General features: G+C 59.3%; 1 protein-coding gene across 3 annotated transcripts in view; it reads right to left on the reverse strand.

Annotated features, from left to right (window-relative positions):
• Positions 1-3445: 3445 nt before the first annotated feature.
• SRC (SRC proto-oncogene, non-receptor tyrosine kinase) overlaps positions 3446-24844 on the reverse strand; it is a 30192-nt gene continuing 8793 nt past the window's right edge. The window contains exons 2-14 of one of the 3 annotated variants that reach the window (XM_069806743.1): positions 18917-18992; positions 14861-15110; positions 14511-14610; positions 14025-14042; positions 10352-10450; positions 9510-9613; positions 7785-7934; positions 7355-7510; positions 7013-7192; positions 6856-6932; positions 6319-6472; positions 5971-6102; positions 3446-5507 (exon numbers count right to left, since the gene is read on the reverse strand). In XM_069806743.1, coding sequence (XP_069662844.1) covers positions 5299-5507; positions 5971-6102; positions 6319-6472; positions 6856-6932; positions 7013-7192; positions 7355-7510; positions 7785-7934; positions 9510-9613; positions 10352-10450; positions 14025-14042; positions 14511-14610; positions 14861-15101 — 1620 coding nt within the window. In that variant the 5' untranslated portion in view covers positions 15102-15110; positions 18917-18992 and the 3' untranslated portion in view covers positions 3446-5298. Of the gene's footprint in view, positions 5508-5970; positions 6103-6318; positions 6473-6855; positions 6933-7012; positions 7193-7354; positions 7511-7784; positions 7935-9509; positions 9614-10351; positions 10451-14024; positions 14043-14510; positions 14611-14860; positions 15111-16864; positions 16884-18916; positions 18993-24844 lie in introns of those variants that run through there. The other 2 variants (XM_069806749.1, XM_069806753.1) reach the window with 2 other exon arrangements.

The raw sequence follows: 24844 nt of genomic DNA on the forward strand, positions 1-24844 counted from the left end.
GGAGGGATGAGAGCTGAGTGGCAGAGTCCACAGGGGACAGAGACAGGCTTTGTCATCTGACTTGACATGTGCCAGCAGCTTCCCATTCACGCCTTGCTACCAGTGAGCAGCAGGCACAGTGGGGGCTGGAATGGCACAGCCAGTGAGACCCAAGCGCCTGGCACTGGGGCACAGCCCCGCCATGAGCCAGCCCTTTAACAAACACCCTGCTCCTGCCCCAAGAGCCGTTCTGCTGCATCTGGGCTATAGGAGACACCCCAGACCTGCAGCACAGCCCAGGATTTGCTCCGGGGGATCCTCAGCACACGAAGCAGTTCAGGGCTGCCCCCCACCTGCTCACAAGTGTTTTCCCCCTTTATCCTCTGGGAGCCTGCATCAAGAGCCAGGACTTGATGTGCTTTGGGGGTGCTACCACTGAGCTTTGGGGACAGTGAAGGGGATGTTCAGGCCAAACAACTCATCCTTGCTGTTTTAGAAACCCATTACCAACACAAACTGCCCAGCACAGGACTCCCACCTCCTCACCAGACCTGCTGTGGGGGCAGCCACAGCCCCCACCCTAACACCCAAATCCTCTCTTGGGCTTACAGGACAAAACATGAGTGTGAAGCAAACAGCAAGATTAAGTCCAGTAAAGGAGGCATGTGGTGTAATCCCCAGGCACATCTGCCTGGCTCAGGCTGGGGACGCCTGGCTGGCAGAGGCTCCTGCTGGTCTGAGTGAACTGAGGGGAGTGACTCTGTGGCAAAACAGGCACCGAGCACAGCCAGGGAGGGCTGTGGGTACTGCCAAGTCCCCCAACCATCTTTTTAAGATGCCTCAGCTGCCTCCAAAGCTGACAACCGTACACAGAGTGAAGGGGACAGGCAGAGGAGGAAGCGAGCGGTGCCATAGGCAGTGCTTGGAAGTGCCGAATCCAGCCCCCTCATCCCCTGGGCACAATCCACTGCAGACACCCTCGCTGCCCCAGGGCTCAGGCTGGAGCACAGCACCCCTTTCTTGGTATGCCATCCCCTTGGCCACCTTGCTCCCGAGTAGCGATGACGAAGGGGCAAAGCTGAGGGCTGGAAGAGCCCTGGCCCCAGATCCCCCCGCCCGGGGATGACCCCACTGACCTACCCCCAACCCACACATTGCACACAGACCAAGGGACTTGCCGAGAGATAATCCCTCAATCACTTAATTGCTTTAAAGAGAAGCAAAACATAAAGCATTAAACGTTTAAGGTGATAAGACTGAGTCACTTGCCACCCCGAGGAGGAAGGAACAGCCACATGTCAGCACTGAGCAGCCAGACCTGGGGGGCTTGGGAGCACTAAAGCCACCCCAGACCACGGCGGTGGTGAAGGACCACCAGCAGCAGCCACCCTGCTTTCAGAGGGCCTGCTCCCCCCAGTGCTGTGCTATATATCAATTAATCACCGAGCAAGGGATCCCAATCAGCACCCACTGATTATCCCAACAAAGCAGGCCTGCTTCTTGTCAGCTTGCTGATGAAGCAGATTCTGCTGAAGGGAGGGCTGCCCCCCCATCCTGTCCCCCCCAGCCCAGCCCAGCCCATGGGGGTTGGCAGTCAGGTCTCCTGCCTGCTGAGCTTGGGGCAGCTCTGCTGGCCCTGGCTTTGGCAAGATCAATGTGCACAAGGGTCACTGTGTCGCTTGCAGCCCCATGGGGGCTAGTGCTCCCTCTGTGTGTGGGCAGAGACCCCAGTGTCCCCGCACGCAGAGGCTGGGAAGCAGTGATGGACGCAGCGGAGGAGCCCGTGGGGTCCCTCGTGGCTAACACCGTGTGCCAGTGGCATGTGTCACAGCCCTCTGCTCGGCATCAGCGGCTGCATCCCAGCTCAGCTCAGAGCACGCTGGCCTCATTCTGCACCCACCATGGCAGTGCTTCCCCACCAGAGTGGTCCGGGCATGGGGAGCTTGCCTGCCACCGCCAGCCGGCTGTCCCTGGCCCTCAGAGCAGGAGGGACACAATGGATGAGGCTCCTCTTGCAGGAGCAGGCGCTGGGGCTGTGCTGGACCACGAGCCCACGTGGGGACACAGGAATAGCTTCAGCAGCACAGAAGTGGCACAAGATCCCAGAAGCATCAGCCAGAAAAAGTGCCTGAAGCACCTGGAGCCACGCATGGGCACTGCACATGCTCCAGGAACCACCGACTCCTGTAACAGGGATGCAAAGGAGTCCTCTCATACATGAGCTACGCTTTTTTTTTTTTTTGTGAGGTCTGTTTGTATTTAATTATCAAATTGCAAAGTATTTACATCAACATTAGAGTGTCAAAGCATCTCCACCCCCCCACCACCCACAAAGCTGGACCTTTTCGGGTTTTTTTTCCAAAGTTTTATTATTATCCAAAAAAAAAAAAAAAGCTAAATATTTTACTTCAACACTGAAAAAGGCAGGTGGGGGGAGAGGGGAGCTGGGGAGAGAGAGACACAGATCCACATGTTCTCTGCATAGTTGGTTGGAGATCTTACAAAACACTGTTTAAAAAAATGATAACAGCAGAGGAGCATAACTTGTAGGGCATTATTGACCTTGGGAAGCCAAAGAGCATCCTTAGGTAGGGCTTCCCCTCTAGAGTTTATTGGCTTAAAAAATAAAGTGGCAGACAACAGCGGTGATGGACGAGAGGCTCTCGATCTGCAGGGCCTCTGGGTCGTGCCGGCTGCAGTGGCGAGTCTGGAGATGCTGAGTCCAACCAAAACTGCTGCACAGGAACACGGATGGGCACATGGACATGCAGACACACAGCCCCAGCCCCATGCAGGAGGGCTCCTCCAGGATTGCTCTACTGTCTTCTGCCCTGAAATGTCCCCAGCACATCTCCTTCGTCAGAGCTTGCCAAAAGTCATGGGGAATTAAGCCAGCCCGGGGCGTTCCTTGCGCCAAGGCTGCATTCCCGCTCTGCCACTTGCCAGAAAGAGCCAGAAAATGAAAGCACTGGGTTAAGCCCGTTCCCGCCCCGCTGCGCTCGCTCAAGACCTTCTACGTGCTGCAGACAACCGAAGGCCAAACCTTAACATGTGCGCTTGCCTTCTCTCTCCCCAGCTTTCAGATCAAATCTGGCTTCCGCACATTACAGTTTTAAGAGGTTTCTCCTGGGGATGGGGATTTTGTATAATTTAGGCAGAGCTATGGCACAGGCCACCCTTTGGACCGGCTGCTGTGGGACGGGGCTTCTCTGGCAGTGCTGACGGGGATGCAGCAGCCACCTGTTCCAGGGATGCAAACAGAGAAAGACCCAGATCATTTTGCTTTGGAGGGTGCCTGCCCAAACACAGAAATGCAGGCACAGCAAATCTGCTAGGAAGGGGGATCAAAGGCTCCAAGTCCCAAAAAGATTTAAAAAAAATCCATTAAACCAGTCACTGTTCTCCAAGCCAGCAGGATCTCTCCGTACTGAAGAGCCGATTTTGAAGGTTTTCAAGCTGATTTTGAAGGTTTTACTCATTAAAAAGGAGCCACCAGCCAACCAAGCGCGCACTTGGTTCATAAATAAGCGGCCAGGGAGCTGCGAGAGCAAGCAGAAAGCAGCGGCATGCCCAGGCCCTGCTCTGGCAGAGGTTTGGGTAGGGGGTTTTGGCCACCCCCCGCCCATGCTCAGCTCCCATCTGGCTTTCATGGGACACTGGCACCACAGCAGGGGCTGGCAAGAGGTGGTTTGGGTCTGCTGGCTGCACGGAGGCGGTGCTGGAGGGAAACCACATCCCACAAGCACGGGGAAGCAAAGCAAGCCCACCGCCTGAGGACCAAGAGGTGGGCAAAGCTGCTGGCTCCCATCTCCAGGTCCTTCCCACTGGTGCATGCCAGCACCCCTGCCCCACAGCACCCCCTCGAGCCCCCATCCCACCCCTCCTCCAGGAAAGCATCCAAAGAGCCTCCAGGTCTTTCTGAGTAAGGGTGCCCAGGACCCGAGAGGTGAGGGAGCAAAACCTCGCGAGCCACCACAGCAAAGGGTTTCCAGCTGGGTACAGCTGCAAGAGGGGGGGAAAACCAACACATGCAACTAAGTCAATGTTTGGGAGGGCGAAAGGACCACTTGAGGGCTATGTACAAGCAGATGCTGGGCGGGAGAGTGCAGGGGCTGGGTGCCACCCCACCGTTCAGCCCCATAGGATGTGTGCAGGGGCAAAACTGGGCATGGATAGACACCCACTGCCAAAACATGGCTGAGGCATTTGGGAGCAAGCAGTGGGGGAAATGAGGATGCGAATGTCTCCTCTGCAGCACAGCGCTTCCCAGGATTCTTCTCCAGGATGGTGGCCCATGCATGGAGACTGCAGCCCAGCAGTTGAGATGTGAGTGGTGTGGGGAAGGCAGCTAAAAACGTACTGGGTGGACAAAAGCATCTGTGAAAGATTAGTATTTCCCCCAAAATACTCCCACACCCTGAACAGCCACATGTGCTATGCACTCAAGCCCTGTGGTGGCACCAGGTTTGGTGGCGGGGCAGCCCGGGGGAATCTGCCAGTGGGAGAGCTGGCAGCGGAGCCAGGGAAGGCGGCTGCGGGGGCTGTAGTGCACTTCCCAGGGGGCCGGCTGGAAGACCAGGAGTGCTCGGTGGGAGAAAGCACAGCCAGGGTGGCAGGGCTGGCCGCAGGCAGGGCGAGGGCTCTGCCGGCAATCCCTGGGTGCTGCTCCCAGGAGAGATGAGATGAGTCCCTTGTGGGGGGATGGATGCAGCTGGAAGACTCAAACGTGTGCCTCGGTGCTCCCATGGGATGGTGTCGGTCACTGGAGCCACAAGCAGCCACATTTCACGCTCCCAGCACCTGCTAGCCTGTGTAAACCAGCCGGGGACCGTGCCTTCCCCATGGTGAAACGTCTCTGCCAGCGCACTCAGGAGAACCGGAGCCAAGGGGGGGAGGGCGAAGGGTCAGGGAAATTTGTGCTGATTTAGAAAGGGGGTGAAGGAGACCGGGGCCATGTGTCCGACATGGGGTGATGCTGTCCCCCAATTCCTCCAGGCTCACCCCAGAGCTGCTGGGGGGGAAAGGTCTCCTGAAAGCCATGTCTCTCAGTGGGAGATGCTCTGCTTACCCTCCCAAGACAGCTCCGCCAGCGCCCGCAGGCTCCTCTCGCCAGCGGGACGGCGCCGCTTCGTTAAACACGGGCCAGAAGTCTTAATGAGTGATGAGGGGACCCAGCACCTCCCCTGGCCGCATCCGGAGACGATGCCCCGTCCCACTCCGGGGCTGCTCCACAAAAAACGGCCCCTTGGTGGGGAGGCCAGCCCTCGGCGCCCCGCGGCGAGGACGGCAGTGTCCCTGGTGCCAGGAGGAGCTCCGGGTCTATAGGTTCTCGCCAGGCTGGTACTGGGGCTCTGTCGAGGTGAAGTAGTCCTCCAGGAAAGCCTGCAGGTACTCGAAGGTGGGTCGCTCCTCTGGGTCCTTCCGCCAGCACTGGCACATGAGGTCGTGCAGGGACTCGGGGCACTCGGGCGGGCAGGGCATGCGGTACCCCCGCTCCACCTGGTCCAGCACCTCCCGGTTCACCATCCCTGCGTGCAGCCAGAGGAGACATGGCGTTGATTAGAGCTGGGCCAGATCCTGCACCATGCCTTTTCCGGAGTGGACACCGAGGGCATTATGCTGGGACGAGCCTTACGGGCAACTCCCGTGACCCAGGGAGAGAGGGACCCCCCAGCCCAACAGCACTTGTCCCTGCCAGCCCGTCACCTTGCTCGGTGACTAGAGCAGGACAGGGTGGCTGTGACCCTGCAACCCTGGCTGGGCTCTGCTTGCCCTACCCCTGCAGGGCAGGATCCGACCTGGGCAGGGGTAGCTTATCTCTGAGCCCACCCTCCCTGCCCAAATTGCAGGAGAAAATTTGCGTCGGTTTGCTCCTCTGCAAAGATGGCTCTGGCGGCCATGGAGTGCCAGGGGCAAGCGCTGGGCACAGGCAGCCAGTGTTGTGGCACTGCAGTGGGGATGGGGCTTCTGCTGGCGGGTGCCATCCCTCACCTGGGTACGGCACTCTGCCCTTGGTGGTCAGCTCGGTCAAGAGGATGCCAAAGGACCAGACGTCTGATTTGATGGTAAACCTGCCGTACAGAGCAGCTTCAGGAGCCGTCCACTTGATGGGGAACTTTGCACCTGGATGGAAAGGCAGGATGAGAGGCTGATCCTGGCCTCGTGCTACCCAGGGGGTGCATGGGGCTGTGAGTGCCTCCGGGACCCCCATGCAACCAGGGCCACAGGCCGGCTCCAGATGCAATGCACACCCCTGGGGACCAGGGACGAGTGGCCAGTGCTCTGGTGCCGCCTGCCTGGGCACAGTGCCGGCAGCCCCGGGAAGTGCCGGGCACGCACCTTGCCGAGCGGTGTACTCGTTGTCCTCGATGAGGCGCGCCAAGCCAAAGTCGGCCACTTTGCACACCAGGTTCTCTCCCACGAGGATGTTGGCCGCCCGGAGGTCTCGGTGGACGTAGTTCATCCTCTCCACGTAGGCCATGCCGGAGGCGATCTGTGGGGACCAGCACATGGGGCACTGAGGCTGGCGGGGTGACACGAGGGTCCACAGGGAGTGCCTGGCACTGCTGAGGGGAACAGCTCTGCAGCAGGATCCTACCCAGCGTGCAGGAACAGCCGGTTGCTCAAGAAAACCCACACAGACGCAGGTTTGCTGGCCAGAGGGAGGCAGCAGCAATGGGAATGGGCAAAATGATGGTCCCTGACTGCAACCCAGCTCTGGAAAGCGCACCCAGCGGGGACGGTGGCACCCACCCAAGTGAGGCTGCAGAGCACCCCAGCACCCAACAGGCGACAGCCACAACAGCCCAGCAAGGTACTCGGGCAGCCAGTGCCCTCGGAAGGGGACGCGGGAGGCCCTGGGATACACAAACCCACCTGAGCCGCCATATCCACAAGCTGGGGCAGCCGCAGGTACTTGCCCATCTCACCCTTCAGGAAGTCCAGGAGGCTCCCTGCGAGGAAGACCATGGTCACAGCAATCCAGAGGAGCAGAGCCCCTTGGCCAGCCCCCTGGCATCCCTCTCACGCTTACCCTTGCTCATGTACTCAGTGACAATGTAAATGGGCTCCTCCGAAACCACCGCGTAGAGCTGAACCAGCTTCTCATGCCGGAGCTTCTTCATGACCTGGGCTTCCTGCAGGAAGGCCTCCGGGGACATGGTGCCAGGCTTCAGCGTCTTGATCGCCACCCGGGTGGTGCCGTTCCAGGTCCCTGTGGCACAGGACACGCTGCTCAGGACACATTTACGGGGCAGGGGGCTGTGTCCCTCGCCTGCTCCCCCACCCCACTGCAGGCTCCGGGCACCTGCAGATGGCTGGGGAGAGGAGGCAGGTGGTGACACGGGGGGGACAGCGGGGTGGGAATGGTCCTTACCCATCCACACCTCTCCGAAGCAGCCCTGTCCCAGCTTGACCTCCAGCCGCAGCGATTCCCGGGGGATTTCCCAGGCATCCTTGGCGAGGCCTTGGGTCTGGGGCTTGGACGTGGGGCAGACGTTGGTGAGACGGTGGCACAAGCCGTCGGCGTGTTCTAGCACAGGAGGGGATAACACCAGGGTGACGCTTGGCCATTTAGGCACGTGATGTCTTTACCCGGCATCTTCCCCGCAAAACACCTCGGGGACCCACACCCAGACCCTCACCCTCTTCCCCAAAACCCAAGCAGCTTTTCACCACGGTTCCCCCCTCAACTGGTTTGGGGTCCCCCAGCACTGGCTTCCCAGCAGCCCCTGTCCTGCAGCGAGGGCAGGCACAGCACCCAGGGTGTCACCCAGACCCCAAGGGGACCCCAAGTGGCTACTCACTGGAGTAATAGGCCACCAGCTGCTGCAGGCTGTTGAACTGGGTGCGGGAGGTGATGTAGAAGCCGCCACTGTCCAGCTTGCGGATCTTGTAGTGCTTCACGTTGAGCCCCTTGGCGTTGTCAAAGTCAGAGACGGAGAGGCAGTAGGCACCTGCGGGCAGGACCGAGGGGCTGCGGGGGGAGATGCACCGCAGACGGGTGCTCCCCATGGGGTCCCGCTGAGGGGTGGATGTGGGGGAGCAGGATTGGGCATGCAGGCTGCTGCTTTCACCCAAAAGCAGAGGAGGCGAAAGGAGGTGGCTGTCAGGTCCGTCATCTGGGCATGGGTGATCCCTGCTGCTCCTCCAGCCCCGGCAGCCGAGAGCGGGATCAGCATCCCCATGGGATGTGCTAACAAGGGGCACTACCCCCTCCAGCTCCCCCAACCCCACCAGGTCCTTCTCTCCGGCAACACGCAGCATGCAGCACTGCTGCCGCTTCCTCTGCAACGAATGCCGCTTTTGGCCGGGGGACACAGCGGCCACCACGGCTCAGAGGAGCTGGCACCATGGGGATGGACCGTGCCCCCCCAGACTGGCACCGAGGAAGAGACCCCATTGGGTTTGGGAGGGCCCAGTGGGCAGGAGGGCAAGTAGCCCCCCAGGGTGCAGGGATGAACCCGCCTCTGGCAGCAAAGGGGGGATGCTGAAGCAGGGGAGAGGACTGGACAGGAGGCAGGCTGGGGAGAGCTGCTGACCCACAACCCCAACACCTCGGCATCTCAGAGGGGAGCCAAGGGGCTGGTGGGCCCAATTCCCTCCTCCACAAATCCCACTGTGGGCATCGCTTTGGACGCCTGTCTCTGGTCTGCCCACACGAGAGCAACACTGTGCTGCTGGAGCCACAAATAACAGAAAGGAAGATTTATGCTGCTGCTTGAATGAGCTGTTTCCACCAGAATAAAATAAATAGTGGCAAGTTCAAGGCATCAAAACAGAAAGCAACATCAAGGAGCTTTTCCCAAAGGTGCATTTGGAGCCAAACTAAACGTTTCCAGGTAAGAAACAGCATCCTCAGGCAGCCGAACTTCGAAGATCACAACTTGCGCTTTCAGGAGGCACAAAACAAGTATAAAGAGTTGTTAGACTTGAAAGAAGGACCTAAAAACTCATCACTGCCTCTGCCTGGTTGCCCACAAAGAACATATTAGAGATTTTGCCACTATATAGGGACCAGAAAAAAACAAAAATCATCTAATTGGGTGGTAAAAAAAAAAAAAAAAAAAAGAGCATCCTGCCTGGTGGTCCTGCTGGAGCTGGTGAGGCAACCAGCTCCTACACTGCCATGAGCTGGATCATCTCTTCGAAGGGTGACCGGTGGGCAGGCAGCAGTGGGAGAGAAGTGTCCATGTCCCTCCAGCCCTGCAGGCTCGATGGTGTAACGGCACATTCAGCATATAAATGTCACCAGTGATTTAACGGATGCGGTAGCACCTGCTCCCTGGGGACCCGCACCAGCAGGGGAGACCCCAGGAGGCTGCCCGTGCTGAGGGGCATCGCTCAGTGACCCCGAACATTGGCTCCTGTCTACAAGGTACAACTCTTTTCTCCTTCTCCCTCCCCATGAGCCTCAGCTAGGGGAACCGGGACCACAGAGAGTGACCGAGGGGACTGGGGTCCTCCCATGGATGCCCTCCTGCCCCCCAGAGAGGGGCTCCCCCAGGCTGCCCCCCCCCAGCCCCACTCACCTTTCGTGGTCTCACTCTCCCGGACCAGGAAGGTCCCTCGGGGGTTTTCGGGGTTCAGCAGCAGCCGCTCGGACTCCCGGCGAGTGATCTTCCCAAAATACCACCTGCAAGAGCAAGGCAGTGGCTCAGTACCCAGCATTCGCCCGCCCCCTCCATTGCCTGTCCAAGCAGTGGGCTCAGTCCTGGCCCCCCCGCTGCAGACTTCAGAGACCACAGGCTGCGTCTCTGGGCTGGGGCACCTCGGGGTGTACTGAGCCCGTGTGCAGCCCGGGCTGGGCATCACCTGAGGAGCAACCCTGCACCACAGACCATGAAACGCCTTCACTCCAAAAGCGTCCCCAAATGAGCAGCTCCGGGGACCCCTGAAGCCCCCTAAGCTCTTACTGGGGAGGATGCCGTGCCACTGGCTGGGGATGGGCTGCAGGGATGTAGCTGGCACCTCCTGCTCTTGGACTTATGCCCAGCTTTGCCCCTGCCTGTTGTCCCCGTGTGATGGTCACCTCTGCACTCAGCTTGATCGGCACAGGCAGAGCCGGCAGCATCCTCACGCACGGATGTGTGTCCGTGCAGAAAGACTAAAAGCATCAGGTCCACCACTGTCCCTGCTATGCCACCGCTCATCCCTCCACCGCGCAAGCACGCCGCACCTCCACACTTGATGGGCCTTAAAGAAAGGCTGGAAAACATTTAAGGGGTTTGCAAATTCAAAGGGGAAAAATAACAAAAAGGAAAAACCCGGAGGCCTTGCAGGCTTTGCCCAGGAGAGGGGCAGGGGGAGGAAGGAGCGCTCAGGGTGCATTTGCTATCGCTCGTCTTTAAACTGTCTCAAAGATGGCAATTACTCTTCAGCCTGGATGGAGTCTGAGGGCGCGACATAGTTACTGGGGATGTAGCCCGTCTGTCCTGTAGTGAGGGAATGAGCCAGCCACCAGTCACCTTCCCTGCAAGAGAACCAAAACACACTCAGTGTGAAGCCAGGAGCCCCCCCGGTCGGCCCCTCTCCTGCTCGCAGGCGCCGGGGCCGGGAGGGAGCAATGAAGCGCAGAGCCCCTCCAGGAAGGAGTGCAGCCCCCGCAGCCCCCAGCCCTGCAGCCAGACCCCAGCCAGGAGGGCTCCTGCTGCCAGCCCCTGCCCGTGGCTCCTTTTGGGCAAACTCTTGGTATTGGGGCCACCCATCCGCATACGGGATGCTTTAAACTTAAATCGGGCAGGGCAGCCAGTGAGCCAAAAAACCATTGGAGCCACCTGAATGCGAACGGGGTCTGGCTGGAGGTTGAGAGGCATTGGGGATCCAAGGCAGCAGGGCAGCGGGGAGCGACAGGCGAGGGGGAGGGAGGGGAAATGGGAAAAAGCGACAGATTTATGGCAGTGATTAAAAAAAGCACCAGGAAAACCCAAGAGAGTTTGTTAAAACACAGGCTGCAGAAAAGCAACGGAACAGAGCTGAGGTTTGGGCGGGGGGGGGGGGGGGGGGAGTCCTGCCCCGCAGTGATGCCCAGCCTGGATGCAGCGGGCTCCGTCTAGCTCGGGTGCCCCGCTTGCAGCCCCAGAACGGGCACCCTGTACAGCTGCAGCCCCTGACCACAAGCTTCCCCGCAGCCCCAGCAAGAGCTGTGCCTGCACAACCACGAATGCAGCTCGCACGGAGCCACACACCCCCACGGTGCTGGCCCCATCACCCCGAGCACGGCTCTGCCCTGCGGGAGCCCCCACACTGTCCCCAAACACCCAGGGCTGACCCGCTGCTCCTCCTGCCCCGGGCACAGTGGCCCTCAGCACGTCCCCAGGAGCTGGCAGGGCGCAGGAGCCTTCTCACTGCTCTGCCCTCCTCCCCGCAGGCTCCTGCACGGGATGGGGCAGGAAAGGACAATAAATAGAGACGAACAACAGGACGGCGGGAGGCGGCTTCCCCTTCCCCACAGACAGCAGGGCTTCCTCCCACCACCTGCATCTTCTCGCCCATCAAAGACGGAGTCACCTAATTTATCCTGACCACGAGGGAGACGAGGCTACGGGAAAACTGCAGATTCGTGGGAACAGCGCCGCAAGGATGCAAGAACTTGGCAGGATGACCTCCAGAAACACTTTACAGAAAAACCTTTATAACCTCAATCACCACTAAAAGACCCATCAGACCATATCCAGACCCATCCCTGACCCCTGCAGACATATAAACCTCCATCCTTGCTCCAGACACACCAGCAGCTTGTGACTTTTGCTTGTCCCAGCTAAACCAGCGATGCTTTGAAATGGCCAGGAGAAGCCGGACACAGCCCCTGGCTCCCCACACTGTTGCCAGCAGGGCCAGGGAAAGTGGGGACCCTCGGGGCATCTCCTCCCAACCACACAGCCAGGCTCTGCTGCCCACCCGGAGCCTACCTCCAGCCTCACAGCAGCCCCAGCCAGTATTTTAACTTCTCCCGGTCCCAGCATGTCTCATGGCAGGTAGCTTGGGCTCCCCAGCCAGAGCTGCTGCCCCAGTCACCTTTACTGAGGTGGGTCCGAAGGGGACAGGAGGCTGGTTGGGCTCCTTTCCCACGGGACCAGAGAAAACATCTGCTTGAGAAATGCCCAGCTTTTGACTTGTGGCTTTATTCCAGCTTGGGCTGCAAGGCTGCAAGCTGGGAATTCGGCAAAAACAAACTATTCCAAAAATGTCTCAGTGGGGAAAAAAATAATAATAATAATCATCATCATCAAAACAAAGCATTTCAACAATTCCCTGCACAATCTTACCCAAAATACCCCACCACATCCCCGCTGGCTGCCAGCTGGCTGGGACGAGACCTCCTCCCACTGGAAATGGTACCACGAGAGCCTTTTGGCACTGGGGTGGATGGATTTGGCCCGTCTGGGAGGCTGAGGGTCACCGCAGACAGCCTGGGCTTTGCCAGGACACAAGAGCAGGGAGGCGAGGGACATGGAGGCTTCTCCTCTCGCCCTGTGCAACCCCAGCCCTGTTAGAGCAGCTGAAACCTGCAGCCACCCTGCAAAGCCGCTGGTGGCCAGTCGTCCCCATGGCCGTGGGCTCCTGCTGTGCCCAGGACCTGCCAGCCCTTCCTGGGCTGACCCCAAGCACCCTCTTGGTGCCCCAGGGCACCAGCTGTGCCCTCCCAGGGAGCCCAGAGGAAGGGGACATCGCATACCTGCCTTTTGCTGTCCCCAAAGCGTGGCAGCCTGAGCTGCTCCTGGACCGTCTGAGCATCTCTGGGCACTCAGCGAGAAGAGAGATTTACCCGCCGAGCACTGCACAAACTGCACAGCTTTCTCCACCGCCTCTCTCCCTGTGGACATCCCACCCATGCAGCCGCAGCAGACACCGGGAAGGTCAGCAGCTAGATCCTGCACAGTCCAGCCTGATGGGCTGCATCACGGAAAAAGAGCCCCTTTGCTCCCCTGGGTGCTGCAGAGCCCATCACATCCTGACCCTTCCCTCTGACCAAGCCTTTGATAAACAGCAGCAGAGGAAAAAAAGTATGGAAACCCCAGAGTGAAAGAAGGCATAAAGAAAAAACTCTCATATATGGGCCCAATCTGGACCCCCAACGGGCAGAGCTCACTTTGTAACAGCCCAAACCAGAACCCAAGCCTGGGGCTAGTACGCTGCTGAGGCTGTGAAAACAAGAAGCATCAAAACCCCCAAGTTCAGGCTTTTCCTGCAGCATTGAAGTCCTGCACATCCTGGACTTCATGGATTAAACAAATCACCATTAATAAACAGCGTTGGAACAAGGAGAACAAGGATCAATTTGAAAATGCATTTGTGCAACACCACCTGACCACTGCAGGAGAAATATCAGCCCCGCAACGTTCCCTTGACTTTCCACCCTTTGACTTTGCAAAGCTGTTTTGGGTGCCCAGGTTGGAAGGCAGCAGCAGAGGGGTCAGCGGGAGCTGCAGACCCTAGGGACCCCATGGCAGCCCCATGGCTGCGGACATCGGCTCCACCAGCCAAGCTCCAGACCGTGTATGCCATGTGTCAGGACAGACCACACGTGGGTTTAATACAGCATCATGTTTAGAAGCATCTTCCAGCTGGTCATACTGCCCAGCTCTACGCAGCAAGCGATGGGTATGCTGCTATGACCAGGTTGGAGGGCAAACAAGTGAGAGCCAGACACCTAAGGAAGTGTTTGAGTACCCTGAGCCACTCACAAAAAATAAAAATAAAATTTAAAAATGCAAAAATAAATGCAAAAAAGGCCAGGACGGAGCAGAGAGCCAACTGAAATGGGACTGCAGAGGGGTGCCAGGTGCAGACAAGGAAAGTGGGCCAGGTTCAGAGCTCCTGGGTGCAGACAAAGCTCCGGAAAGAGCAGTTCCCCAGCATGGGAAGGGGCTCCCCGCTCTGCCCCAGTCACTCAGGGTGGACAAACCCAACTGACCACAGAACCATCAGGCAACCATCTTCTCCCAGCCCCGTTCCATGCAACCTCACCCTAACGTGGGCAGCAGACGGGCTTTTATCATTTAAGATTGTTAACAATAATAATAGTAATAATCTGCAATACACACCTGACGTCCACTTTTCTCCTAAATGGCAGCGTGGCACAGAGGAGAGAAAAATAGAGTCAGGAGAGAAGCTGAGATCAGAGACACCGTGCAAGCACAGGGGAAAGCACCCATGGAGTTGAGAAGATGTGTCCAGGCAAACAAGAGGGAGCTGAGCACTGATGGGGACAGGGGACCGGAGGGGACGCAGCCCTGCGTTGGAGGGCACGGACTGGCCAGCAAGCAGAGGAGGTGGCTTGGTGACAAGGCTGCAAGGCAACGGTGCCCAGCAGCGGGACCAGGAGGACGTGGGAGTGGGCAAATGATCACCTCCAGCCCTGGTGTCTTTGGACAATTCCCTGCGTCCGTGTGAGTTTTGGCACATCCCTCTTGGAGCACCCATCCCCGGGGGGAGCTGGCCCTGCCGGGGCTGGGCTCAGGGGCTCTGCAGGAGAGCTGACGGTGGCAGCTCACCCATGTGGGCTTGGCTGCAGGGACAGGGACACTCACGTGTTGTTGACGATTTGCAGGCGCTCTCCTTTCTTGAAGGACAAGTCTGTTTCGGTCCGGGACTCATAGTCGTAGAGGGCCACGAAGGTGGTGACTCCACCTGCGACAGAGAGCACTCAGGTTGGGCACTGCCACTGGCGTTGCCGCGGCACGGTGCTGGGTGCCCCTCGCCGGGGACCCTTCTCTCCCACCACCCTCCCACCAGCTGATAAGACACAGATCTGCTCCCCCTCCAGCTCAGAGTCTCTCAAAAGCAGGAGACCCCATCATCACAAGAAGAAGCTGGAACCAAACCCACAAAGACCCAACCGAGACCCTCCCTGCCCCACCGAGCCCCAGCCCACACCGACCAGCCAGTGCCCCAGCACGCTGCGGCGAGGTGACCGTGTCGGAGGTGTTGAAGCCTCCAAACAGCTTGGACTCAGCGGCCATGGTCCCGAAGGAGCGGCTGGGAGTGCGATGGGCGTCGGGAGCTGCCGCCTTGCTGGGCGTCTGCGAGGCCGGGTAGCCCCCGTGGTGGGCGTTGTCGGCGGGCTCCAGGCTGCGCCGGCGCTGGCTGGGGTCTTTGGGCTTGCTCTTGCTGCTCCCCATGGTCCCGGGCTGGAGGAGACAGAGAGACATGCAGAGGGCTTCTATTATTACTATAATTATTACTATTCCCAGGGTTTGCATGACAGATGCCTGCCCACTAGGAAATGAAACAACCTCTGGAGTCTGTTCAAGCATCAGCTGCCGGAAAGTCTGGCCATCTTGCCCTTGCCCTGGGATAGCATCACCCCTCATTAACACCGAGCCACCTCCCGGATGGCCGCAGCAGCCAGCGGAACACTGGGAACGGAGCTGCCAGGGCACGCTTTGGGAGCAGAGGGAAGCACGCTTAGCTGCAGGATTGTGGGGTGAGGATGCTGAGCGCGGAGCCTGGACTGGTGCTTAAGAGCGTGTCTGTGGATGCCCCAGGGCCAGGCACCCACCGTGGGCTGTAGCTCAGCACCCCATACAGCTACGTTTCCTTCTACATGAGGGTTTCTACCAGGGCATGGACAGGAGAAGACAAGACCCAGATAAATATTCACGAGTTTGCATTACTCTGACGGCAGAAATTTGGAGAACTCATAGCTGCATCGCTCTGCTTGCTCAGGATGGGGATTTAAATGCTGAGGATGTTCCTGTGAAGTCCAAAACATGCAGCAAACAGGAGAAAAGTTTCAGTCAAGAGCTGTTTCAGGCAGTTAGCAGCTAAGGACCAAGGGATCTCCGCTTTATATATAGTCATGCCTTCCTTTCCACTCAAGATTGTGCTCTATAAATACCTTCAAGGTAATGATATAAATGAAGGAAGGGAATTATTTGCAGTCTCCAAAGATGGCAGGATACCCAGCAGTGTCCTGAAGCTATGGAAGGAAATATTTAGTCTAGATCACGCATGGCAGAAGGGAAAAGGGAGGTGGAGACAACCAGGGAGAATATCTCTGATAAGAAAAAACAGGCAGGGAAGGAGCAGAGGAGGCAGCCGCTGCCTGCGGGGTGTGGACCTGGATGCAGCCACCCACAAGGCTTCGCCGAAGGCTCAGCCTCACCCAGCAGGTGTTTTTTCTAACCCTTTTGAGAGAAGCTCAGGCCAGGCCTCCACGAGCAGGGCCAGAGCCACAGGGCAGCTCCAGCAGCCTGCACAGCCCTGGTGTCGGTGGGCCAGGGCCCCCCGGCTCCTGCTGCGGGGATGTTTAGGGGTGCCAGGCACAAGCTCTGCTCTCCTCCCAGCTCCCCTCCCCACGGCAAGGGCTTTGCCTGACGATCAGAGCTTATTTTCCAAAAGACCCAACCTCCACCTACTGTTTTCCAGCTCCCAAATTGCACAGAGGACCAGCAGCATCCCCTGTCCCGCTTCCATGCGCGTTTGCTTCAGCTGCAACCGTGCTGGTGGGATCAGACCCTGCCAGGGTTTGGGAGTCGGAATAAACTGATTTTTCAGGCTGGGTATGGCTACAGCAGCCGGTCCGGTGGGGAGTGGAGCTGTCCTTCCTCCTACACATGCAGGCGATGAGGAGGGACCAATGCCTCTATCTGCCATGGGACTCGGCCCACACATGTCTGTGCCAGGCTTTGGGGACCCTGGCGCAAAGGAAGGTCAAATATAAGCTTTGCACATGCAAATCATCACCACCGGCGATCCAGAGGCAGATCCCGCAGCAAAGGGGAGGGGGTCTGTCCCGTAAAGAAATGCACTTCTAAAAGTCTGGTGCAGAAGATGCTAAAGCAGAACTGCGGGGGAAAGCAGGACCTTAGAAATGATGAGAAAAAGCCCCCACCACTAAGGAAAGTGAACCTCCCCGACCCTCAGCCAGCCCTTTGCTCACCTCTGCCCGGGGGTCCGGCACCCACTGGCGCTCCCGGGGTGGCAGCAGCAGCACGGGCAGGAAAGCGGGGGCACGGCGGGGCTGTGACCGCGCGGCTTGTGACTGCCCACGCGACCGTGAGCAAGGGGCGCAGCCGCTCAGAGTTTCCCCTGGAAGCAGCACTTCCCCAGGCAGGAAAACACCCCAGCCGGGGCGGTGGATTTAGCAGCACTTTGGGGAGACGAGCGTCCCCTGAGCGCACCCTGTGGGGCTGCCAGCCTGGGTCGGCAACTGATATATCAGCGTGCTGAGAAAAATCAGAGTGTAAAATAGTCAATATGCCTAGAGATTAGCTGGGAGCAGAGCACAGAAAGGGAGGTTGGAACCCCCAGGCACTTCTCCAACGTCCCCAAAGCAGGAGGGGTCCTCGCCTTCACACCCGTTAGCCCACGGGCACAGGACGTGTGTCTTCCAGGCATATTCCAGCCAGGGACACCGTGGACCGTGAGTTCCAGGCATGTTCCAGCCAGGGACACCGTGGACCGTGAGTTCACCGCTCCTTGCGCGGTGCTTTTGGCAAGGGAGAGCTCTCCAAACACACATCACGAGCTCCCAGCTTGCGCCTGGGTGCTAACCCTCTTTGGCAAGGGCTTTGCTGGGTCTGCGCTGCTCTGATGGGGCCCAATCCAGCCATCGGGGCTTTGGCTGCAGGAGCTGAAGATGGGAGAGGAGGAGGAGGAGGAGGCACAAGCTCATGGTCCTCTGAGGAAGGGGCTGCAGAGCAGTGAGGCCCACTCCAAGCTCTCCTGTTGCAAACAGCTTTGCACCTAAACACCTGCACACGCTTGCTTCGATATGGCTAGTGCAAAATGTAGGCTGGCAACCCCAAAACATGCCCAGAGGCGCTGGCAGCCTCGCACTATGCCCACTCCAAGCCCCAGGTAACTCAGCCAACATGACCATGTGGCTTTAGCTCTGTGGCCACCCTGGGGGGGACGTTCCCCACCTGCCCCCAGGGAGGAAAGGGGAGCCCGAGAAATCCCCTGCCACCCCACATCACTGCCTCGGCAGCCGGTGAGGAAAGGGTGCAGATTCCCCCGGGAGGATGCAGGGGGCTGTGCAAGAGCCAGGCAGAGGAGTTATTAATGATGGCAGGAATGTGCTGTGCACTCGGGTCTCCAGGAGAAGAGGGGCCACGCACCAGCCCTGCCGACACAGAGAGACCCCCCCTGCCTCCGGCAGAGCTGGTGACAAAACCCCCCCAGAGCCAAGGGGCAGAGAAGGAAGCGGGTGAACCCACTGCCTAGCCATGACAGCACCCAGCACACCCCAGCAGCATTGCTCGAGCTGTGGGACAGCATCACAATGGCCAGATTACAAAAAATGCCCACCGCCAGCAGCTACGCTGTATTTATCTCTAACGGATGGTATTTCTGCTCAGAGCCGCCAGCGTCCAGCCAGGGCAGCCCAGCTGATGCCTAGTGGGATATTTCCCCGCTCCTGTGCTTTTCCCAGCCGACAGCACTGGGATGGGGGGGCTCAGCACCACTCCCCGTCCCGGCCGGTGCCTCAGCTTTTGGCGGGGCTTCCACCCCCCAAGGCTTGTGCGGCAGCGGCAGGCTGGAGTGCGGCCAGCATTCCCGGTGCTCGCCTCCGACTGATGCGAGGCGGCGTACGGAGGCAGCTTTCCTGCGGCGGGGATTAGCACCCCGGGCACGTCGCAGCCTGCAGGAACTCCCCTGCTTTCCGCTCCGGGGGTCAGCGCCGGTGGCAAATCGCAAACCACCGCGGTTCCGAGTTGCGAGGCCTCAGCTCTGCCCCTGTGGGCCGGCCACACCGTGGGGAGCACCAGGGGGTGGGAAGGATGAAGGGAATGTTCTGCCTTTTGCTCTTGCACCCAGCACCCTACCCACCCATGGATGCTCAAGGGCCAAATCCAGCTGTTGCAGAGCAGCCGGTACCCCAGATCTGAGCCCCCCCCCAGGGGGCTGGGAGGCTTTCCCTTCTCCCATGCAGGTTCAATCAGCAAAGCAGCCTGGTCCCCCCTTTCCAGGGTTGTTGGAGATGCCTTACCAGCGCTTTCCGGCTACGGCCTCGCTGCGGGGTGGGGAGGGGCCGCCGGCGAAGTCAGCTCAGCTCCCGCCGCAGCCTGCGAGACAGAAGGGACGTCAGCACCCGCGGCAGCCGCCGCCGTCGTCCCCGCACCCCGCCACCCTCTCCCCCCCGTGCCACGGTCCGGTGCCCAGGGCTGCGGCTGCCTTCCTCCTCCTCCTCGCCATCCCTCTAGCGTGGGGCCGGCAGCTCACACTCGCTCGTTCTGATCTCTCATGTGTGAAGAGGGGACGATTCTCTGCTCCACTTCATCAAACCCACCCAGGGATGGGAGAGGAGGTGGCTGGAGCCACCCCGAGTGATGTCCCGGGGTGAGAGGGGAGTGCAAGGCACCCCCAGTCTGCTGAGGGATTTTTCGGGGGGTAAGAGAAGCTGGTTCCTCCAGATACACCAGCGTTTCCAGCCCTGCCACTCCATCTCTGGACAGCTGGGACTGGTGGCAGGGAGGGCTGGCCACCAACCGGGGACCTTGTCCCCAGGGATGAAAGTCACTTTCTCCATCCCCAGCAGCACAGATGTGCTACAGCATGAACCACGCACAAGGTCTGGGAGCACCTTGTGCTGCTCAAGCCCTGACTCAGCCAGAAAAGCACAGTTTGGCCAAATTTTTCAAAAGGGACAGTTTCCTGTCACAAGTGTGTGTGGTGGGGTGACATTTGTCAGCAGCAGTGGCTCAAGGTAGAGCTTCAGGTGAAAAGCAGGACAGGGAAGGGCCCCGCAGAGCTGGGGCAGTCACTCACCTGGCTCTGCCACCCCCTTCCAGCCCCCAGATCCTGCAGGAATTGCCCCTTCTCCCCTCCTCTCATACTGAAAAATAAATCTCTCTCCAGCCAGCCCTGCCCACCCGGTGCCAGGCAGAGGCTTCAGCTACCCTGGAGGGGCTTCAGCTTGCCTAGCACAGAGGGGATTGAGCCCCCACAGCACCCCCAGCTTCATGGCCCTAAGCAGCATCCCAACGGGCTCCTGTCTTGCTCCAAGGCTGGAGCCCAGGTTTCACATCTCATCCAGGGGGAACATCCCAGACTGACGGGGACAGGGCGGGCAGGTTTTTGCTGCCCTGCCATCTAATTGCTGGGAGCAAGGCTGGAAGAGAGACCAGCCGCAGCCTCCTGCCTTTAAGCAAGGACCATCAGCCACAAAGGCGTAGCGAGGAGAGGGCCCATACAGAGACGGCAGCAAAGAAGAAATCACTGCTGCTCCCCCAGCACTGCCGGCTGCCATCACAGCCTCTGCTGCCCCAGCTGCCCCGATCCACTCAGCCTGTGCATTACCTGGATTATGGCATGCGGTCCCACGGTATGCACACCAGGCTTGTTACGTTGCAAATGCCATGGCGTGATAGTAGAAACCACTGAGCAAACCTCCGTGGGGTCAGCGTAATGCCAGGCAGCCATCCCGTGTCCCTCTAGCTGGGTGGGCACCTGGGGCAGTGGCTGTCAGGTAGAGGATGTGCCACACCACAGCTTTATTTTGATGGTCTCCCCCTTCCCCCTGCTAATAAGTTTTGTCACTATTTTTAGTGCATTTGATTAGGATAATAAGCAGCAGCTGATTGACAGCTCTTTAAGACTTTGAATGGTTTGTAATTTGTACTTGACTAATATTCACTAGCAATAATTGCACAGCGGGATGGAAGGTGGGGGAAGCTGCAGTCTCAACTCCAGGCTGCAGCACATACAAATAAGGCTGCGCCACGTACACACGTGGTGCCCGTGTCCCCGCCGCCCGTGCATGCTGTGCTGCTTGGGCTCCCGGGCACATGCTGTGGAGGCCATGGCTGTGTTTAGACAAAATAGGACCAAAAAAGCCACCAGGGAAACCCAAACATGCCTCAGCCTGGGGTCAGCCACGCGCTGGGGTGGTGAGGTGCAAGGTCCCCGCACAGCTGCCAGGCGGATGGATGCACTTGCATCCCTCACGCTCCCAGGTTTGGGTATTCGGTGGCTGAAAGCAGCTGCTGTGGCAGCAGCCCGGCGCAGCCCGGCACAGCCCTGCCACCCGTTCGGCAGTGGGGCTGCGTTCCTAACCAGCGTATCACTGGCCCGACCACGGCCAGGCTCAGGCAACCTGCCAGCACTGCCATCCCCACACGTCTCTGTGTGCTGCCGGGTTCTGCATTCAGGGTCTTCCCGGCCCCCCATTCCAACCCCCAGGCCATGGCTGGGCTGAGCCGCAGCCGGAGGACAGAGTGCCAGGGCTGAGCCCAGCCACGCACCCTGCCCGGGGCAGAGGCCGCAGCAAGGAGAGAGCCCCAGCAAGAGGCCACCCCCACCCTCCCCTCTCCAAAAGCAATTATAAATGAAGCACACTCAGCTGCACAACTCAGCTCGGATCAGATCACGGCACACGAGACAGCGGCGTCCCCGTCCTCCCCCGCCGGCACTGGAAATGCCGCCTGACCTGCCCAGCATCCCCGCTCCTCTGACACCCGCATCCCCAGGGCTTCTCCCCCCCCCACCCCCAAATTGACTGGCAAGTTGGGATGCAGGAAAAGGCTCGATCCTCTGCCCTACCTCCCCACGGCAGAGATGCCCTTGGAAGGAGAACAGCGGGGGGAACCACGGCTCTCCGGAGGTCCCACTCTGGCTGTTTTCCGTTGTGTCCGGATCACTCAAGGATACAATGGCCGTGGTAACGCCAGGCTGATAGCAGGTTGGCGGCGGAGGGGGAAGCGATCTTATCTTCTTTTCAAAGACACTAACAAAAGACACTGATTGGGAGCAGACAAAACACAGCAGTACGGCTTCTGGGAGGCAGAAGCAGAAACCTTGGGAAATGCCGCGACAGGCTGGGGCCCAACACCAGACACCGAGCCTTGGGGAGGGAGACATCTCTGGCAAAACAGGCTCCGTCCTTGGGGCTGCTAAGGAGCCGGGTGGGTGGTGAGCAGCACCGCCGGCAGACGGGATGGCGCGGGTGCTGGGGGAGAGGTGGGCGAGGGGCCAGGGACACCAGTGCCCACCCGCTGCCTGAGCAAGCCGAGCCGTGTCCCCGGCTCGCAAAGCCCCAGCGAGATTAATAATGGCAACTGTCTCACGCCAGACTGAAAAATGAAGCACGCGGGACGGCGGGTGAGACAAAGCAGCCTCGCGGCACCCAGCCCACAGCAGCAGGCAGCGGGGATGGGAAGGAGCAGAGAGCGGCGATCCCAAACCCACCCCGACCCGCTCCATCCCCCTTTGCACACAACCGACCCTCTCCCAGCAGGACCGGGGTCCAGCCGGGCCAGATCCACGCAGGTCAAAACAGAAGCCGCCTACAAGGTGTGCCATTAAAAACAGAGATCCCAGGTTGGAGGCAGGCAGGCAGCCAAGAGCCAAAGGGCGCTTCGCCATCCCCCTGTGCAGGCAGCACGAAGAGGCGGCAGGGCTGCCCGCCCCGATCGCGGCACCCGGACAGGGGGTCAGTGCTGCAGCACCGCGCCGTGGGGAGACGGTGGCCGCTGCGCCAGGGACGATGAATTGCTGCTTGGCTGGCGCTGCCGTAACCGCTGCGAGGGTGGTACCCGAACAGCCAGCGCCCCGGCACCCCGTTCCCCTCCCTGCATCACCCCCTGCTCCCTCCCCGCATTTTGGTTAGAAACACAGCCCCGGACACGCTTTCACAGCATTTTCCCCTTTGGTCCCAGGGGATGCTACTGAAGTTTTGCCTTCTCCCATGGCAAGCATCAAGGCTGGGGGCCAGCAAACAGCAGCACAGCCCCCGGTGCTTTGGGGAAAGCCTTGCTGCCCCAGCTCAGCCCACCATCCCCTCCTGTCACCTGAATACAGCAGGTCACCATGTCCCCCATAGAAAAAGCAATTCCTGTCCCCTGTCCCATGCCATTGGGCTTTACGCGGTACAAAGGGGCAACACAGGGGCACATCTCTGCCCGGCTGGGACCAGCCCCGCTGCAATGAGTCTGAAGGGCTGGTAAAGAGGGGGAGCTGCTCCCCCATCCCTGCAAACCAGGGTTTGATGCTGTAGATCCTCTCCCTGCCCAGCTGACGCAGCGAGGGCACGCCTGGATTGTGCCTCCAGCCCTTCTCCTCCACAAGGACACTTGTTTCTCCCCTGCACTGATTCCTAAAGCAGGAGAGATGCAGAGATGCTCACTTCATCTCTCGGCTCCAATTCGGGGACCAGGGAAGCCGTGGGCAGGTGCCCCCGATGCCCCCCCAGGACCCCCACTTTACCCAGCAACTTTATGTTGAAGGCAGCTGAGTTAAGGCACCCCAGCCCTCCCCTGCTTCCTCTGGCTGATGGAAAACTCGCTCAGATGAAAGGAATCGCTGGTGGAGGAGAGGGGAGGGCAGCACGGCTGCTGTGCGGGGGCCCAGCTACACACTCCCCACATATGTAAGTCTCAGCCCCTCCCATCTGACCCTGTCAACTCCCATTAAATTTAAAACCATCTTAATTAAAGCTCCACAGCCCAAGCTAGCAGGGGCCAGTGGGTCACAAAAGAGGAAAGGATAATTAAATCAACCATCCAAATTCACCCCCCCTCAAGCATGGGTGAGAGTCACAGTCAGGAGCAATGCAAAATGCCTCCAAAAAGACATGTCAGAACAGGGAGTTTAAAAGACCAAAACAAAGCCCTGAGAAGCACAAAAGCAGGTTCTAGATGTTTACCTGGCCAAGAAACTGGGAAACACCAAATACACACACAGGGAGCCGTGCAGGGAGCTCGAGCTCTCCCCACTGTCACAGGCCGGCCCCTCGACACGCAGATTTTGGCTTGCCAGGGCGATGCGCAGAGGATCTGCCAATACCAGCGGCTGCACACAGCTGCAGGCAGTGCCCCCTCGCTACCCCTGCAGCACCCCTAAACTGGGCAAGGGCAGGGGCAGCCCAACAGTGGGCAGAGCAAGCACCATCTTGCGTAAGGCTGGCAAGAAAAAGTCACAAGCCTTATCTCCCCGAAATAATGCAACCGGCTGCCTGGAGCGAGCGGGATGTGTGGCAATTCATGCTTGCTGGTGCTGAGCTGCCAAGTGCTTGGTTTTAAGCCTTTTTCTCCCCCAACAGGTGGGAGAAGGGAAGGTGGCCATTGCCATGCCATGTCACATTGCCATCACTGCACTGCAGCAGACCTGGGTACTGACGGGGCCACGTCTTCAGATCCCCCAGCGTGCGGATGCGGGCAGCCTGGGCTGACTCACCGCGATGCTCACCCACAGCCCCACGCACCAGGTCCCTGGGAGCCGGCAAAGCTGTGCACACTCAAAGCTTCCTCCAAGGCAGCGGGTTTTTAATGTCCATCACCGAGTGGCGCGGAGGGCTCCAGAGGGAGCTGGCAGCTGCCTTTCCTGACTGGCACGCCACTGAGAAAAGCTTGTGGGAGCTCCTGGCACACCACTCCTCAGCATCACACACAGCCGTGCTGTGCAGTGGGTGCTGGGAGCTGCAGCCTCTTGCAAAGGGCTGCATGGCGAGCCGCTGCTACGACAAGGGAGTGTGAGCAGCCAGCGGTGCCCCACCACCCCTTTCCACCTCTGTGCTGCAACAAAGCCACCCCCAAAATCAGGGCTCGCACTGCTCTGCCAGCCCCATGCCCTGGTCCAAAGGAGAACCCCTGGGTTCAGGGCGCTGCTAGGAAGTGTTTGGGGTCAGGGAGGAAATGAAAGTCATTCAAGGCTCCTGGAGCCCCCACTGCCTCCTGCTATCCATGCATGAGTGCTCTGGGAGAGCTCTGGGATAGGCGGAGAACAAACACACAGGTCCTGCAAACCCAGCCAGAGTCTGCTGCTTGCACACACAGAGGAAAGGGGAGCCACGGGGGGAGCGAGGAGCACCTCGCTTCCCGGCCAGCACGCATCCCCCATCCCTTTCTGCAAGGGCATCCTGGCAATGAGAGACGGGAAAAAAAGCTGTCAGACCACAAGGGTGGTCCAGCACAGGAACAGG

Source organism: Haliaeetus albicilla, chromosome 2 (assembly GCF_947461875.1).
Source record: "Haliaeetus albicilla chromosome 2, bHalAlb1.1, whole genome shotgun sequence".
Classification (NCBI taxonomy): domain Eukaryota; kingdom Metazoa; phylum Chordata; class Aves; order Accipitriformes; family Accipitridae; genus Haliaeetus; species Haliaeetus albicilla.